The sequence below is a fragment of the Dunckerocampus dactyliophorus genome, chromosome 18 (assembly GCF_027744805.1).
Source record: "Dunckerocampus dactyliophorus isolate RoL2022-P2 chromosome 18, RoL_Ddac_1.1, whole genome shotgun sequence".
Classification (NCBI taxonomy): domain Eukaryota; kingdom Metazoa; phylum Chordata; class Actinopteri; order Syngnathiformes; family Syngnathidae; genus Dunckerocampus; species Dunckerocampus dactyliophorus.
The window spans coordinates 715,316-734,214 of record NC_072836.1 but is presented as its reverse complement, the minus strand read 5'-3'; the positions used below and the strand labels follow the sequence as shown (position 1 = coordinate 734,214).

Below are 18,899 nucleotides of genomic sequence, written 5' to 3'. Positions count from 1 at the left end.
TGAAGCGTTTGTGAGGCTTTCCGGTGATATACATGGCATTACAGAAAAGCAAGTGACTGCGTCACAGGCTGAGCCTGTGATGCAAAGCAGAGTGGGGGTTCACAGAGCGGGGGAAGGAGAGGCAAGCTTCCAAGTTCTGCAGAAGTTATATTTTATTTGATTTTTTTAACCATTGCTGTTCGTGTTTCACCATATTGTTTATGGCATTTTTGCCAACTGCAAATATGTTGAGGAGGTGGATACGCCGCTCATTTAAAATCTGATTCCGGGGTCTCAGACCACCTCTGCAGACTTAACAATATGGACAAGGTACAGTCATTAATACTGTGACTTAATTACCATAACATTTTGACAGCCAGTAATTATTCCCTTCTCAATAATTCATAATAAAAACAACTATTAATTGTTTTTCCATTCCATTTTCCTCCGCTTATCCGGGTCCGGGTCGCGGGGGCAGCAGTCTCAGTAGGGAAGCCCAGACTTCCCGGTCCCCGACCACCTCCTCCAGCTCCACCGGGAGGACACCGAGGCGTTCCCAGGCCAGCTGTGAGACATAATCCCTCCAGCGTGTCCTAGGTCTTCCCCGGGGCCTTCTCCCGGCTGGGCATGCCCAAAACACCTCACCAGGGAGGCGTCCGGGAGGCATCCGGACTAGATGCCCGAGCCACCTCAGCTGGCTCCTCTCGATGTGAAGGAGCAGCGGCTCTACTCTGAGCTCCTCTCGGATAACCGAGCTCCTCACCCTGTCTCTTAGGGTGAGTCCCGCTACCCTACGAAGAAAACTCATTTCAGCTGCTTGTATCCGCGATCTCGTTCTTTCGGTCATGACCCAAAGCTCATGACCATAGGTGAGGGTGGGAACATAGATCGATCGGTAAATTGAGAGCTTTGCCTTCCGGCTCAACTCTCTCTTCACCACGACGGTCCGGTACAGCGACCGCATTACTGCAGACGCTGCGCCGATCCGCCTATCGACCTCACGCTCCAACCTTCCCTCACTCGTGAACAAGACCCCGAGATACTTGAACTCCTCCACCTGGGGCAGGACCTCATTCCCAACCCGGAGGGAGCAATCCACCCTTTTCCGACTGAGAACCATGGCCTCGGATTTGGAGGTGCTGAGTCTCATCCCAGAAGCTTCACACTCAGATGCAAACCGTCCCAGTAAACGCTGCAGGTCACAGCTCGATGAGGCCATCAGGACCACATCGTCTGCAAATAGCAGAGATGAGATCCTAGTGTCCCCGAACTGGACTCCCTCGACACCTTGGCTGCGCCTAGAAATTCTGTCCATGAAAATTATGAACAGAATCGGTGACAAAGGGCAGCCTTGGCGGAGGCCAACGTTCACCGGAAACAGGCTTGACTTACTACTGGCAATGCGAACCAGGCTCCTGCTCCGGTTGTACAAGGACTGAATGGCACGTAGTAGCGCGCCACCAATCCCATACTCCCGGAGCACCCCCCACAGGACACCGCGAGGGACACGGTCGAATGCCTTTTCCAGGTCCACAAAGCACATGTAGACCGGTTGGGCAAACTCCCAAGTACCCTCCAGGACCCTTGCAAGGGTGTAGAGCTGGTCCAGTGTTCCGCGACCAGGACGAAAACCACATTGCACCTCCTGTAGCCGAGGTTCGATTAACGGTCGTACCCTTCTCTCCAGCACCCTGGAATAGACTTTCCCAGGGAGGCTGAGGAGTGTGATCCCCCTATAGTTGGAACACACCCTCCGGTCACCCTTCTTGAAAAGGGGGACCACCACCCCAGTCTGCCAATCCAGAGGTACTGTTCCCGACTTCCACGCAATGTTGAAGAGACGTGTCAGCCAAGACAGTCCCGCAACATCCAAAGCCTTGAGGAATTCAGGGCGAAACTCGTCCACCCCCGGAGCTTTGCCACTGGGGAGCATTTTGACTACCCCAGATACCTCAGCCACGGTGATGGAACTGTCCGCGTTCGTATCCTCAGTCTCTGCTTCCTCTAGGGAAGGTATGTCAGTGGGATTGAGAAGGGCCTCAAAGTATTCCTTCCACCGCCCAACTATATCCTCAGTCGAGGTCAGCAGGCTCCCGTCCCCACTGTAAACAGTGTGGACCGGGCACTGCTTCCCCTTTCTGAGGCGCCGGACGGTTTGCCAGAACCTCTTCGAGGCCGACCGAAAGTCGTGTTCCATGGCCTCACCGAACTCCTCCCACACCCGAGTTTTTGCCTCGATCACCGCCGAAGCCGCGTGCCGCTTGGCCTGCCGGTACCCGTCAGCTGCTTCAGGAGTCCCACAAGCCATCCATGCTCGATAGGACTCCTTCTTCAGCTTGACGGCAGCCCTGACCTCTGGTGTCCACCATCGGGTTCGGGGCTTGCCGCCACGACTGGCACCGACCACCTTGCGGCCGCAGCTCCGATCGGCTGCCTCAGCAATGGAGGCACGGAATAGAGCCCATTCGGACTCGATATCCTCGTCCTCCCCCGGGATGCAGGAGAAGCTCTGCCGGAGGTGAGAGCTGAAGACTCGACGAACAGGAGACTCTGCCAAACGTTCCCAGCACACCCTCACTACACGTTTGGGTCTCCCGGGTCTGTCCGGCATCCTCCCCCGCCATCTAATCCAACTCATCACCAGGTGGTGATCAGTTGACAGCTCAGCCCCTCTCTTTACCCGTGTGTCCAAAACATGCGGACGCAGGTCTGATGATACGACTACAAAGTCGATCATAGACCTGCGGCCTAGGGTGTCCTGGTGCCATGTGCACTTATGGACATCCTTATGCTGGAACATGGTGTTTGTGATGGACAAACTGTGGTTCGCACAGAAGTCCAACAACATCACACCGCACGGGTTCAGATCGGGGAGGCCGTTCCTCCCAATCACGCCCCTCCAGGTCACACTGTCATTGCCCACATGGGCGTTGAAGTCTCCCAGCAAAACGACAGAGTCACCAGTTGGGGTGCTCTCCAGCACCCCTCTGATGAACTCCAGGAAGGCTGGGTACTCTGAACTGCCGTTTGGCGCGTACGCACAAACGACAGTCAGGACCCTTTCCCCAACCCGAAGGCGTAGGGAAATGACCCTCTCGTTTACCGGGGATGACTCCAACACAGAGGCACCGAGCCGGGGGGCTATTAATAAGCCCACACCAGCTCGCCGCCTCTCCCCTGCAGCAACTCCAGAGTAGAACAAGGTCCAACCCCTCTCGAGGAGTTTGGATCCAGAACCCAAACTGTGGGTCGAGGTGAGTCCGACTATATCTAGTCGGAATGTCTCAACCTCTCTCACAAGTTCGGGCTCCTTCCCCGCCAGAGAAGTGACGTTCCATGTCCCAAGAACCAGATTTGGCCGCCGAAGACCAGGTCGCCTAGGTGCCCGCCCTCGACCGCCACCCAAAACGCAATGCACCGGACCCTTATGCTTGCCCCCGCAGGTGGTGGGTCTACGGGGGGACGGGAAAAATTGTTTTTTTTTTAACAAAATGTTTAAAATTATTTAATTTGGATATTATACATAATATAAATAAAAATATTACAATTAATAGACTTTATTCTTTTTTTGTTACTAATTTAGCAAAAATAATTGCAGAAATTGTGAAAATTACATTATTTGTCCTCATAGTATCACCGTTATGCATATAACATTTATTGTCAACTTCCCCCCCCCCCACCTAATTTTCCAAAAATTGCATTTTTATTCTTTGTTTTGTTACTAATATTGCAGAAATTATTGTGAAAATGACATTTTTTCCTCATAGTAAAATATTAATATGACTTTCTTCTATTTCTATTTATCCTCATAAAATTACTGCTCTTTTGTGTTCCATGTTTCCTGTTTTTCTTGTTAAATTGTATTTTTAAAATGTGCCGAGGGGCCGATGACAAATAGGCAACGGGCTGCAAATGGCCCCCGGGCCACACTTTGGACACCCCTGAAATGTTTTTTTTTTCAAACAGTGTATGCATTTCTGTGAGTATATTAGGAACTTTAGGGACACCGTTAGAATAAAATGGTCACCCTTAGAAAAAGAGTTGCAGTGTTTGACCAACATCATTTCTAAGATGTTGAACATCTTCTGATGGTATATTAGCTACCTGTGCTGACGTCCTGCACCAGCCCTTGGGCCTCCACAGCCAGCTGCAAGGCGGTGTCAGGAAGTGCTGATGGAGTGTCTGGACTGTCTGCAGCTGGTGATGACCGGTTGCTCCTGATTAGAAACAAACAAACCACCACACGGGTCCAAAATAAACAGCAGCAGGTGTCTGTGAGTGGATCACGTGACTCGGTGAAGAAGGTGTCTTACCCGAGATCCCCTCCAAACAGGCTGGGTGTGGTTAGCACCTTGTGGACATTCTGAGGACAAAAACGGCTGTTAGGTTGCGCAACATTTCTTTTTACTCTCTGGCAATCTGATGCTATGAAAATCAGTATTTTTCCCTCATTTGCTGCCATCATTGCCCCATCAATGCTTGCTTGCTTTGGACTATAAAAGTGCGTACCTGCGCAAAGCCCAGTAGTCTCCTGTTGGACATCTCAAGGTGTTTCCTGTTGAGCTCAGACTTCCGAAGCTGGAAGTCGATGGCAGTCAGCCTCCGATTCAGTTCCTCCACCTCCTCCTGCTGAACACATTTGACGAGTGAGAACTTGAATTGATCCACAGTAGCTAACAACTCCTGTCTTAGTTGATTCATCCAAAGCTTGTTGTTTCCTTTAAGGAGTGATCAGTAAGGTCTTAGACCGGGGATGTCCAAAGTGCGGCCTGGGGGTCATTTTTTTTTACTGGCCTGTGGCACATTCTAAAACTATTATTTAACAAGAAATCAACAAAAAAAGGACAAATCAGCAGTAATTTTACAAGAATAAAGTCAAAGTATTAAGAGAAAAAAGTTGTACTCAAACAAGGGAAAGTCGTAATTTTACGTGAATGTCACATGATGATGAAAAATAAGTCATTTTAGCGGCATAAAGTGGAAATATTAAAGAATTTATAGTATGAGAAACAAAGCAACATAAAAGTTATATTATTACGAGAATAAAGTCCGGTGCAGAGTGAGATGGGTGGCAGCCAAAAGCGGGGACCTTGGGACGTGGAGTGTCACCTCCCTGGGGAGGCGTTCAGGGCACATCGGACCGGTAGGAGTCCTCGGGGAAGACCCAGGACACGTTGGAGAGACTACAGTATGTCTCTGGCCTTCCCTGCTTAGCTGCTGCCCCCGCAACCCAAACTCGGATAAGCGGTAGAAGATGGATGGATGGAGAATAAAGTCGCAAGAAGAAGAAGAATGAAGCATCCAGACGTCATTGCGAGTGTAAACTGCATGCGTGTCAAAGCGAGGTCAGCAGTGTGAAAGAAAAAGGATTTACTGCGTGGAGTGTGAGAGTAAAGCAGTTAAAAGCCTCTTCTATCACAGCCAGGCACTGCTGCAGGGTGACTCATTATAGCACCAAACAACATAGAACTTCCCCCGTGCAGCATTTTAATTGCGCTTATTCCATCGTCTGTGTGTGTTAAAACGTACATGCAGACGCAGCCAGACAGTAAAGCCTCGTTACCTTGGCGGCTTCCCCTCCTTGTGTTTGCCGTTTGCCGGCCAGCTGGTTCTTCAAGTCTCGGATCTCGGCCTCCAGCAGCTGGATCACCTCCTCGTAGTCCTGCTCAGCGCTGCTCGTGTGACGCTGGCCCGCTTCCGCCTCGGCCGCCTGCAGACGACTCTTTAGGCGGACGTTCTCCTCCACCGTCACGCACGCTTTCTTCAAGACAACATGTACTATACCGTGTACTGTATGTATGTATGTACAGGTATATATATATATGTTTGTATGTATGTATGATCTATGCACAGACTTCTTCTCTGTCATTGTCTCATACCTCAGAGGTCTTCTGCAGCTCATCTTCAAGGGTTTTCTTGCGGCTTTCCATGTCCTTCAGCACCACCTGTCAAGGTCAGACGCAAAAATCAAGTTGAACACCAGAAAGTACGTACTCGATATGTACAATAACACAATATTACATTGAAATAATACTTATAATAAGGACAACTTGCAGGTTAAATGGATTGCATTTATGTGCCTTTTACAAGTTCAGAAAGACAACAGTAATTAAAAAAATCTAAAATATGTCATAAAACAATAAATATTTGCTAAAATACATTTGATCCATAAAGTCTGTAGTGATATTGCTATGAATACATTTTGAGATGAGATGTGTATAGAAGTCACATTTACTTTCCAAATGATATGAAATGAAAATAATATAAGAAAGAAAGGTGTGATTTGTGTTGACCTTGAGCTGCTTCATCTGGCTCTGCAGGTGTTTCACCTGCGTCTGAAAGCGCTCCATCTCCTCGCCGCTGTAGCTGCACTCTGACTCGTACGTCTGCAAGTCAACATATTCCGCATTTTCACAACCGCTGATGCCCAAAGTGCCAGACAATAAAAAAGAATCATTCAAATGATTCTGATCAAATAAAACAACCAGTCGTGCTTGTATTGTTATTGCTGTGCCTTGTCTAGGCTGGGGGTGGAGCAGTTCGTCCAGAAACCAGGGGCCCGTTGCACAAAACTAGGATAAAGGCTTAAGCCGGGATATCTTGGTTATCCTGGTTCAATTTATCCGTGATCTGGTTGCACAAAAGTATCGGTGAATGTGAAAGTATTGCAGATGGTCTCTGTCTTTGCTGTGTTGCCTTTCCTTCTTATTTGCTGTTTTTGGAAGCCGCTATGAGGATTTCCACTTCTGCACAGCGCTCTGGTTGCCATGGTGAATCAGTGACTCTGTGATCGATAGGCGGGGTCTATTTAAGTAAGCCTCGTACGTGCGCTGATCCAGGATTGGTTTCCCCTGGTTTGATTCATCCGTGTCTACTCATCCTGGCTTGGGATTTGTGCAACCAATTAAGTGTAGATGTTCATGTTTTGGGTTGGTTGAGCTCAGCTCAGTCATTTATCCTGGATGTCTGAATCCTACTTTTGTTCAACGGGCCCCAGAAGGGTAGTGGTTTGTACCCTGCTTTCATTTGTGTGACCTGCGTCCACACCAGGATGATTAAGATGATTCCTCCTGCTTTCCTGGTGTTGACTTGCTCTCTCTATTCTGTACATCCATCTTGCCTTTTTGGCTTCAATGCAAGTAGGGGTGCACGATAATGACACGATCATACTATCGTGCAATGTTTATTATTGGATTGTCGCCACAGCCCAGCCTGTTGCTTTTTCTTTGTACTTTTTTCTCTATTCTGCCATAGAAGTTGGTTTTGTTGAGGGGGGAAGCGTAGCATGGCATGAGAGGAAGGCTTACTGGGGAGTGAAAGGCCGACGTGTCCATCAGACTGGCTGCTTCGTGACAGGAGAACATGAAAGGTCCTGATCCCAAACTCACTTCCTCCAGGTTGTCCTGGAAAATGCTGCGTGTGGCCGCTACAAAGTCTGACAATCAGCAAAGCATTACAGAGGAAACGCTCATCCATCACGTCGCCATGGACACACGTTACCTTGTGTGTCACATTGGATGAAAAAACAAATGTTGTGATATGTAGTATTGCACACTGGCCACTAGGTGTCAGTAATGTGACATAGATGAGACAATAGCCACAGCAGAAAGTACTGTACAGAACAGGAAGTAAGAAAAGAACAACATTAAGGAACTCTCCCAACGCTAACGTGTGTGAGTCTATACGTATTATGTCTTATTTTCTCTTATGTCTACCATATTGGATAATAGGAGTGTAAAGGTGGCTATAGGGGTGTTATTTCTTGTCTAGAGGGCTCTAATCATGTTAGAGCGTATTTAGAAGGTGGTAAACAGGTTTTCTATGCTCTAACTACCAAAATATTCCAAATAGTAAAAAAAAAAATGCATATGTAATCAGATTTTATATCTAAGCATGAAAATGGTTAAATGAAGTAAAATGCAAATATAAGGCATTCAGGAGATGCATTCAAAGACACTGTGATGATATGTAGTATTCTACACTGCTCACTAGGTATCAGTAATGTTACATTGATGAGACAATGGCCACTGCCAAAAGTACTGTACAGAACAGGAAGGAACAAACAAACAAGGAACTCTCCCAATGGTAACGGGTAAGTCTATATTATGTCCTATTTATGTCTTTTCTCTTATAATATTTACTACATAGGGTAGTAGCAGTGTAAAGGTGACTATAGGGGGTGTTATTTCATGTCTAGAGGGCTCTAATCATGTTAAAATCTGTATTTAGAAGGTGGTGAACAGGTTTTCTATGCTCTAGCTAACAAAAGATTCCATTTATAAAGAAGGAATCCTACTTTGCAGAGATTCACTTATCTGTGTCAGTTCTGGAAGCAATTAACCGCCATAAACGTGGGATGACTATAGTGTATCCTATTACATGGCATGACTGTACTGTATCCTATTACATGCATTAAAAGCCAAAACACATTTACGGAGAAAAGTGTGGACACAAGGTCATGCTAACACAACAAGACACGGTGGTGTAAGCGTCACAGCCAGTAACTGACACACCGAGCTTGTGATTTGACAGCCACTCAGCACAGATCTGTCACCTGCAGCTGACGTAACCTCATGTGTGTCTGTGTCTGTGTGTGTGTGTGTGTACCTCCATAGGCCACGGTGCCTTGCGGGTCTGTGTTCAGGCTCTGTCGCAGCTTCTGTCTTTTCTCGTCTGTGACATCCAAGCCAAGGAAGGAGAGAGCCTGCAACAGATGAGCGCACGACACTCCTTTGCAAGCACGGTACACCTGCACACCTGCACTGCATGTTCATCATAATGAGAATGATTAGGGGTGCATGATATCGGGCTGATATCAGGGAATTATGTCATTGGTCCTTCATACCGACCCCTGTCAGGCTCTACAACACCTGCACCACCTGAACCATGTTGTAGTCACTATGTATTCTTTACTTGCGTATCTTGCTTGCTGCTGTAACAAGTGAATTTCCCTGCTGTGGGATAAATAAAGTACAATACAATATCGATCAATCTGATCATTTAAAAAAACACTCCAATGAGGCGAGAAATAAAGTGCTCCTTTTTTTCTCCTGCCTGTGACGTTAGCGGCCTGTGGTGACTTCCTCTGAGCTCACTTGTAAACAAACATTCACTTTAAGAGGAAGGATGTTCTCGAAATGCTCCGCAATGAGGGGGAAAAAAACCCATGGAGCACACAAAAAGACGTATCAGCCACCTGAAACGCCAGCGCAACGGCGTTTGAGAAGTGCAAAAGGTTTGCCAGAGACCTCTATGGCATCACACCAGCTGCTCGGAGCGTGTGCCCGAATACAGTGTGCTTAAGGCAGCCAGTTATGGTCCGAAGGGCATTCAACCTTGTTGACATGGGAGCTTCTACACCAGCCTGGAGCACAGTATTCAGCTGCAGAGGAGACCAAGTCTTGTGTGGAGATGCGCAGCACCTTGGCAGAGGCACCCCAACTAGCGACTGCAAAACGTCGGATCATTGCCGACGTCCGACAACCCCGGCGAGCAACTACTACAATGTAGCGGCAGTCAAGGCTAGCGATAGTGACAACAAGAAGCCATCCCGTCTCCTGTTTGGGAACACTTGGACTTCCTGCTGAAATACGTTAACGGACAAAGACAAGTCGATGAACTGAACTGTGATGATTGCGGACCATGACACCCCTACTAGTCAACAAACGTTTTCTGATGGCCTGACCCTAGCTCTTCTAATTCCACGTCTTGTACCACATTCAACATTCAAACATATTTGATGGCAAACACCCTCCCAGTGTTGACACTTGGAAGTTCTAGTGTTGTTTTCAAGACTGAAGAGTTTTATTGTCATATGCATGGTAAAACAGGCAGTTCTACTATGCAATGAAATTCTTATTCTGTTCATTCTCCCAAGAAAAGAAAGAAAACACAAGAAAGAATAAGAACATAAGAAACATAAATACCAATAAATTAAGCAGCAACTTCAAAGCACTTCATAACAATAGGAGTGAGTGCTATAGGGCGATAGTCATTCAAGCAGGTCACGTTGCTCTTCTTGGGTACGGGCACTATGGTGGTGGACTTAAAGCAGGTCGGTACAGATGCTTGTGCAAGCGACAGGTTAAATATGTCAGCAAGCACCCGAAGTGGCCTGCTGCTTTTCGTGGGTTTGTTTTTGTTTGTTTTCTCGCAGTCTCGTAAGCCAATAAGTTTTATTCCACGAGTCAAGTCCAAATGACAGCAGAGGGAGTGAGGACGACAGGAGGAGGGACAGGAAGAGAAGGATTTGTGCTCTCGTTGCCAGATTACCCTGAAGCAGCGTCACAGTGTAAACATTGTCAGTATTCAATGTCTTTCCAATATTCCACAGCATCACATCCTGTCTGACATGTGACTCACCAAATCCAACTTGTCTGATTTGAGTCGGATGTAGGGGTCCAGTGTGATCTTAGCTTTGGTGCCCGTGGGTGACCTCTGGTTGACTGAACCTGGAGAGGGAGAGGACACATTCAGGTCACGTCCACAACAACACGGTTATTTTTCCACTCTGCTGTCTGCCCGCATCAAAACACATTCACCTCCTCTCATGCACCTTTTGACCAATCAGAAACCTGATAAAGCAACCGCAGCTGACTTGGTGGCATTAGAACACACCTCTTCTGGAGATGCAGGGTATCTTGGTGTTCAAACCCATACCCATAACTTTCTCCTCCTCAAGACCAATATGCTACTGCTAACCCATAACTTTTTTTTATTGGGGGGGGGGGGGGGGGGGGGGGGGGCATATAAAATGTGGCTGACTGGAGCTGCACTTGAACAAGCGATGCAGCTCTATTATGGGAAATAACAGGATGGGATATCATAGATAATCTTTAATAACAGAGTGCACGGACCTGATATTGTCTCAGGATTTGTTGGAGGCGGGTGCTTGCAGTGGTCAAGGGTTATTTATTGTATGAGTGTGTGTGTGTGTGTGTGTGGAGGATATAAAAAGATGATTAAAAAGAGAGGGATGGAGGAAAGATGGTGATTATAGACGGGAGGAAGGGAACACTGAGAAAACGTAGATAGCAGACAGACAGCATCTCGTGCTAATTTGATGACTTTCAGCCTCCCACATTTGCTTGTTATGACAACTGACATTATTCTGTGAGTGTGTGTGTGTGTGTGTATAAAAGTGTTTGTGTGTGTGTTTATAAAAGTGCTAGCGGCAGAAAGCCTCATTCCGCCAAAAGGATTTCCACTCCTAAATGATGTGATGATTGACAGGCCGGCTGCTGTGACAGTTACCCTGCATTAAATGCCCCCTCCCAGCCCCCACACGCACACACCCGTCAATATGACAAATGTTCCATAATTATTCTTACACAAATCATTTCAAGGCCTGAAAACCAGAACCCAGACTAATTCCTGTTTAGCGTATAGTGGAATACATAGAAGACATTTGTGTTTTTTTAAATTAAAATACTACAAATGAATGTGAAACATGTGTGATGTTACATATGTTACATTGTTCATGCTAGCTGCACAAAGGCCTGCTCGTGACATTTTCCTAGCTTGTTTTCTATGACTTGATTCAAAACAATATAACAAGTGCAGTTGAATTGTAATATTTAAAGCATTGCAGGTGTTAAACGGCTTTAAAATGAGCTTTTGTGGTGAAAAAAGAAGCTTTTGGAAATGAGCTAGCTTACCTGACACACAAGACACAGTATGCATCCTCAAAATGGCGTTGTGTCAGGTAAGCTAGCTCATTTCCAAAAGCTTCTTTTTTACCATGAAAGCTAATTTTAAATCCATGTAACAATTTGAATGCTTTAATAGGGTGTCAGATATTACAATTCAACGCATCTCACTATATTTCCTCAATGAATTTATAGAAAACAAGCTACAGGAGGTACTAGATTTTAGCCTTAACCCTTAAGAAGCCACAGTGACAGGCATGTCCCCAAAATGGCGGCGTGTCAGGTAAGCTAGCTCATTTCCAAAAGCTGCTTTTTCACCATGAAAGATCATTTTAAAGGCAATCAAAAATTATAATGAAAATAATTATACTTTACTAGGGCGTCAAATATTTTTATGAAATAGAAAAAAGCTAGGAAAATATCACTAACTAACCTTCAAATTGCTAGGCAAAGCTCGACGTGACATATAATTATTTTGAATGAAGATACGGTATATTCTTTGGTTTGATTCAATAAACATTTGTGGTGCTCAGCATGAAAAAAGTGTCAAGTTGAGTCCTTTGCAAATAAGGAATCCATTTAGCATGAAGAATGTACCATATGTACTGTAGTATAGAACATCAGTTAGTCGAATTTTAGAAAAAAAACATCACACATGTCAGGGCTCTAACCCTTCCTCCCTATACGACGCATGGGGGGAAGGGTTAGGACAATTCAGTTCCTTTGAAAGTAGTATAATATTATTATCTTTTTTTTTCATGGGGCCCCAAATCCCTGGTGGCACAAATGGGTCCGTGTTCTTCTGAGTTCAAGTTGGCTTTGAAATGTTAGAACAGTGGATGAGATCTCCAAAGGACACACAAATATTGAGACCTGAAATGTGGATATCCGGCGGACAGATTTCCGGCGAAGGCGAGGACACTGAAGGCGACTCCTCTGCACAGATCTGCAAAACAAACACACACACACACACACACACACACACACACACCTATAAAGTCAGTACATCAGCCTTTCTACTGTGTGTATTAAAGGCATCAGTGAGCTGTGTTAGTGCTACAGTCTTCTGTACATTGTTCTTTCTGCACATTAAGTAGTATGAAGTTTTTCACTCTATATAAGATTTTTGGCTTTGGCAATTGTTTGGACCGACCCTTTTACAGGGAGAAAGTCCTCCCAGATTGTTGTAACGGCTGTAAAATGAGTCTAGGAATCTCAAGGACAGTTTACAATTGTAATGCCAGCACTGGAGAGAGCGGTCCAATCGATCTCTGAAAAGGAACTGTTCCGCTTTCTATTATGACGTGTGTCAAAGAGGCGGTATGATGGGTGTACACTTCCCTTTTGTCCTTGTTAGAATGTTAGGCACCAGCCTGTCTCAGTTGGACAGCAGAGATTAAAATGGTGACATATCTGGAAAGTATGAGTGTTTGTATTGGCCGAGATGGCCTCGTGATCATGCGTCAGGTTTTTGCTATCAACAGAAATGACTTGTTCAAAGCAGAGGGAAAATACTCCATTCCTAACACTATAACAGTATATTTGCAGTTAGATCCAGAAATGAGCTGACCTCAGGTGATCGGATGTGAACTTTTAAGCGTCCAGAAGTGTAGTTATTGCTTGCTGCTCGCTGGACGCCGTTGTGGAGAGACGTGCTGCTTGGGAAAAGTCCTTTACCAGGAATGAAAGCAACCTCCACGGTGATTTCCTGGCTGGGAACAAAACACATCCATTACAAATGTTAGTCGTACCGCATGGAGACACACAACGAGCAGTCCAGGATGCACCAACCTGAATTTGGCTTTGTTCAGCATACTTTTGGCTTCCTCATGGGTGACGCCTATCAAGGACTCTTTGTTTATTGCAATAAGCTGATCTCCAGGCCGTAGACGCCCATCCTACACAACCCAGACACAAATAAAACATCACTGTGTCATGCTTTCAATCGATGCCATGGGAATTTATACGAGGGAATTACTGATTACGTCAGTAACATTAAAAATAGCTCAGATAACCGATCATTAAAAAAAAAATGCTACAATGAGGCCCGTACCGTGCGATCAATCAAGCACATCTTTTTTCTCCTGCCTGTGGCGTTAACGTCCTGTCGTAACTTCCCCAGAGCTCACTTGGAAACAAACATTCACTTTCCAAGCACGGCATTTCACGTGATAGGTGTACCAAATGCTCCACGATGAGGGGGGTAAAAACCCATGGAGCACACAAAAACCTTATCAGCCACATGAAACGCTGGTGCTGCGGCTTTCGAAAAGTGCAAAAGGTTTGCCAGAGACCTCCTTGGCGTCACACTGGCTGCTCTGAGCGTGTGCCCGAATACAGTGCACCTTGCTGGGCCACAGCAGGTGGCTCCTCCCCCTCTATACTCTGGTTCTCCTGCTAGTAGTGATGTCATCATATTTCATTCGGTACACTTGGTCAAATCCTAATTTCTTCCAGTCCTTCTTAACTCCCAGGTGTGCACAAACTACACTTACATCTAAATTTTAAAAAAAGTAGTATAACAAAGTTATCGGTATCATATTAGTCTTGAGAAGCAGAAGGTTATCGGTATCTGTGTGGAAAAAAAAGTAGTGTGTAGCGTAATCCCTTTTTAGTGCTTAATTGGTTCCAGACGCCACCATGATAAGTGAATTTCTGCAAAGTAGGATTCTTTATGTATGAATAAATATTTTTGTAGTTTTTAACATTAGAGCCCTTTCGACATGAAATAACACCCCTATAGTCACAATAAGACATAATACAGACTCACATGTTAGCTCAGGGGAAGTTACAACAGGCCATCGACGTCACCGGCAGGGAAAAAGGAGCGCTTGATTTGCCCATCCGCACAGTACAGGTAATCTCGTCTCACTGGACTGTTTTTTAAATGATGGGTTATCTGAGCTATTTTTAATGCTATCAGATGTATCGGTATAATGAACGTGCGCCCCTAACGAATACGTTTGAAGTAGGCATTGTTTGGTAATACGGTATTTTTTTTCAAGTGTGGGTGAAGCTGACAGTATAATAATGTACTAGTATGCCACTTTCTACCATTTAAACTCCAGTAGAATCACCTGTCATGGTAACGTGCTTCAGCAATATTTGACACTAATCTGAGTGGCAAAGCTGCAAAAGTCTGCATATGCACAATTTCACTCCCTTATTCATCTCTGCTCTGCCGTCTTCTGTGCACTCACTCTACTTGGGAAATAAGACGGCCGTCAGCACAGTACAACTATCACCAGCCCCACGGATATTATGAGCAGATATTAGCATAATAATCACATCACGGAACGCTTCTTCTGCCGTTATCGAGATGGGAGTGCCACTGAGTAATTGCCCAGTAGCGACGGGAAACTCAATTCCTTTTGAGAACAGAGTGTGTTTGTTTTGGCCAAGATGGCCTCTTGCTCACGCATCATGTTTCTGATATCAACAAGCCTTCAACATGTCTTGTTCAAAGCAGAGAGGAAATATTCCATTCTTAACAGACCTATTGAGGACTGTTGTTGATGGGAATAGAGGGAAAATATTTCATTCCTAACAATCCAGGACTGTTAGGGATGAAATATTTCCCTTCATTCCCAACAACAGAAACTAACAGTCCTATTGAGAACTGTTGTTATATATTATATTCTATATATATATATATATATATACACATTATTATTATTCCATTCCCAAGAACAACAGTTGCTGTATAAAATATTCCATTCCCAACAACAACAGTTGTCAATACGACTGTTAGTTTCTGTTGTTGCTAGGAATTTAATATTGTGTCTAGTGTCTTGTTTAAATATTCCATTCCTAACAGTCCTATTGAGGAGTCCTAACAGTCTTCAGTAGGACCATTCCTGATATAAGTCCACCTACCCGACTCATTCACCTCATGAGCCCACGTCAGTTTCACGATTCACTTGTTTGAGTCTAGGTTTGTGAGTTCCCGGGTTGTTGAGTGCTCGGCTCAATGTTAGCGAGTGAGCAGCTCAGACAGGAACAGGAAGTGGACAGAAGAGTTGATTTGAGGTGAGAAGCAGGTGTGCTGCTTTTTCCCCGGGGTTAATACGTTTGTACAGTACAGTTGCACGTTTTTCATTTAGCTAGCAGCAGCAGGGCAATTGAATGAGTTAACAGAGACGAATACCCGCGAGTACCCGTTCAAACTAGCCAGTTTTGCACGACTCGGTCAACACTCGACCATCACTATGGCCCAATTGTCCTTCTAGTTGTTGTCATGGTGACCTTTGCGTTTGGTTCTATGCACGTTTTGTAAAACCTTGTTTAAACGCTCAGCTTTCTTTCTCTGCTTTGGGGTCCAAGATTGGTCAGTATGGACACTAAACACATGACTGTTTGCTCATAGCTGACACGGCTTTCTTCAAGCAGTTGTCCTTCCGCCTTACCCGGTGGCAGTCCCCCCCAGACAGAACCTCCTGGATGAAAACTGCAGGGCCATCGGGGCGATTGGAGCCCCCTCCCAGGGTGATGCCCAAATTGTTTGATCGCGTCACAGAGATGAGTTGAATCACTCCTTCACCAGGGTGACTGAGAACATGAACACATCCACACTTCAGTCTTGGAGAAAGCGAGGATATTTCTGTGACGTAAAAAACTCATCTAACCTGAGAGAGCGCAGCATGGGTCCGCTGTTGTTGTACAGGTTCTGACCACCAGCTGGGCTTAACAGCAACGGACTCTGGGAGCGAGACGAGGAACCAGACGATGTACTTTCCAGGCAGCGACCTCCTGGGGCTTGGAGCAAAGATAAAATCTATTACTGTAGGAGAATCCTGTAGGCCCTTTTCACACGCAAACGTTCCTGGGTATTTTTTTTAATTTGCCGTCCACACTGTCAGATTAGTAAATGCTGTAGTTGCATCCAGATGGGAACGGATCACTGGGTGAAAAGAATGCAATACGCAAGGCACACCTACGTGTGGCGCTGTAAACAAACACACAGACAGAACCATGTGACACACCAAACTAGAGAAGAACAATGCATGCACATAAGTCCGTCGTCTTCTGCTTCCCAAGGCTTGTCCAGACTTACAACGAAGTGGAATTGCTTCTGCGAGCCATTTTGGAGGATAAGACATCAAAAAAGCAGGAGAATGTTGATGGGGCGAGTCATGCCAGTCCAAATGATCAGATATTATATTGGCTTGTCGTCAAAGCTCACTTCTGGTCATGTGATGGTGTCTGGTTGGTGACATCATTGTTTTCAGAAAGAAGCAGGAGGCTTGTCTCCAAGGAAACAACAAGCCGGTGTTTTCAGGTTTTCCCACTTTTAGGTCACCCAGAACAACATTTACGTGTGGATGAAAGCCTGAAACCATAAAGTACTTTGCCCTTTTGACCTGCAAAGGTTTCCATGTGGATAGCCCCTTAGTCAGTCCGTCACTCGAAGGTGCAGTCATGACCAAATGACCAATGCAGACAGGACAAGACAATGAGGAGTCTAATAATAACCATCATAAGCAAATAAAGTGATCATCACTAGTTTACCTGACTGGGAGATTATAAACCAAGGAGTGCTAAGTAGGTGGCCAGCTGATGAAAGATGGCAAAGCAACATTTATCGGTTACGTTGCGAAACCTAAAAGCCAGATGTTGCATCTCCACCTGCTACCCAGCGCACAAAAGCGTGTTTGCATGCTTTAGCCTGTCTTAGCAAATAAATACCAGCTGGCTGCCTCTTTACCCACGGAAACAGATGTTGCCAATTGTGCAACGGACAACTGCACTTGTCATAGAGCATTTTTAAAGGCTGGCCGGGTCACTTTACCTTTAGGCTCAGGTCTATTTGAACAAAACATGTGCAGGGTGTAGTTCAAGTGTGCTGGATTGTGGTGTATACAGTACGCATGTATACGGTACATATATTCTCTCCTTCCCATCATTATGTGCACAAAATCCCAGGACAAGTGAACGGATTTGCATACCTTGCTGGATGGGTGAGTTGCGTGTTGATCCCGTGCTACCGTTGGAGCCATATTTCTCCAGGAGCTCAGCAAATTCTTTCCTTTCAAGGGGAAGAAAATGCCAAAAAGACAGACAAAAATGACTGCAGATCATTAAATGGCTGGAATTGTTTGGCATCTGGTCTCAAATTGCAAATAAACAAATAGAGTAAGTCAACCAAGATCAATGAAGAACGTGAGCAGACTTTGAAAGCTTCAAAATGGGTTGCTGGCGTGCATAATAGAAAGATTTGGTTTGATACGGTCTAGCCTTGATCATCAGTCAGTCAGTCAGTCAGTCGTCATCAGTCACATAGAAAGCGTGAAGTACTTTGGAACTTTTTAACAAAAAAAGTTTGAGAAACTTTGGGGGAACACAGACAGAATTCCCACTCTGCCATCATCCATTCCTCTCCTCTGCAGATCCATGCTTTTGGAAGTCAGATTAACACACAAGAGCAGCCTGAGGCTAAGCGTTCTCTCCTTTGGTCGGCTGTCATTGCAGAGCAGCACAAAGCTAAACTCACCGCTGACACCCCTTACTGTATCTGAGAGTTGATCGTGAGATGAGAATAAATGAAACTTCAGTGCCTCAAGATTCACTTTTCTGTTTCACCTTGCTTCATTTCTCCACTGAATCAGACCTTCCAGGATTTTGTGATTGTGACAACTCACGCCAAGTCAATCGGCCCCCTAAATACAGTATGTACGGCTGGCCTCCCAACTTTGTCCGATCCGTTTTGGCCAGTCATCCCCATTTTCTGTAATGAAATTTGTCCCTGAGCGGCACGCATGTTAACTGTCTAACCAATGAAGCTACTATAGAAAGTTTCATTTCTATGGTCCCATCAGAGTATTTGCCTTGTTTAGTTGTGGTCAGCATAAATCATTCAAACTCTAAAAGTTGATTTTGTATTTTTTTTCTCATGTGAACATTTTTATTCCCATCCTTACAGGAGTACAGGTGTGTGCCTGGGAATATTCTCACAGAGTTGCACTGTTCAGGTTGTCTCATCCGAGCAGCCTTCATCAGCTCATGCTCACAGACAGCTCCAGCCTGACTAGATAGGACAGCTCTAGTCTGAGAGATTGGTGCAAAATCCAGTGTATTTATCCTCTAAAGAAGGAGGCATGTCCAAGACAGGAATGATTTCATTCTTCTGTTCGAATGAGATGCCAAACATCTAAGACAGCCTGAACAGTCCAGTTGCCCTGAGAATACATGTGTACTTTGTTGCTGGAAGCAAATGCAGCGTATTTAATTTTCAGAATTGAAAATGTAGCACTGAGGCAAGATCAGAGACTAAAA

At 45.4% G+C, this 18,899-nt stretch overlaps 1 protein-coding gene across 7 annotated transcripts in view; it reads right to left on the bottom strand.

The window, feature by feature from the left end:
* si:dkeyp-72e1.9 (syntaxin-binding protein 4) overlaps positions 1-18,899 on the bottom strand; it is a 46,306-nt gene that overhangs the window by 2,829 nt on the left and 24,578 nt on the right. For 5 of the 7 annotated variants that reach the window (XM_054758579.1, XM_054758581.1, XM_054758583.1 and 2 more), the window contains 15 exons: positions 17,573-17,652; positions 16,253-16,382; positions 16,034-16,175; positions 13,419-13,525; positions 13,198-13,339; positions 12,501-12,573; positions 10,342-10,430; positions 8,587-8,683; positions 7,287-7,414; positions 6,273-6,365; positions 5,859-5,924; positions 5,543-5,740; positions 4,489-4,608; positions 4,293-4,342; positions 4,084-4,196 (listed from right to left, as the gene is read on the bottom strand). In XM_054758579.1, coding sequence (XP_054614554.1) covers positions 4,084-4,196; positions 4,293-4,342; positions 4,489-4,608; positions 5,543-5,740; positions 5,859-5,924; positions 6,273-6,365; positions 7,287-7,414; positions 8,587-8,683; positions 10,342-10,430; positions 12,501-12,573; positions 13,198-13,339; positions 13,419-13,525; positions 16,034-16,175; positions 16,253-16,382; positions 17,573-17,652 — 1,628 coding nt within the window. The remainder of the gene's footprint in view (positions 1-4,083; positions 4,197-4,292; positions 4,343-4,488; positions 4,609-5,542; positions 5,741-5,858; positions 5,925-6,272; positions 6,366-7,286; positions 7,415-8,586; positions 8,684-10,341; positions 10,431-12,500; positions 12,574-13,197; positions 13,340-13,418; positions 13,526-16,033; positions 16,176-16,252; positions 16,383-17,572; positions 17,653-18,899) is intronic. The other 2 variants (XM_054758577.1, XM_054758578.1) reach the window with 2 other exon arrangements.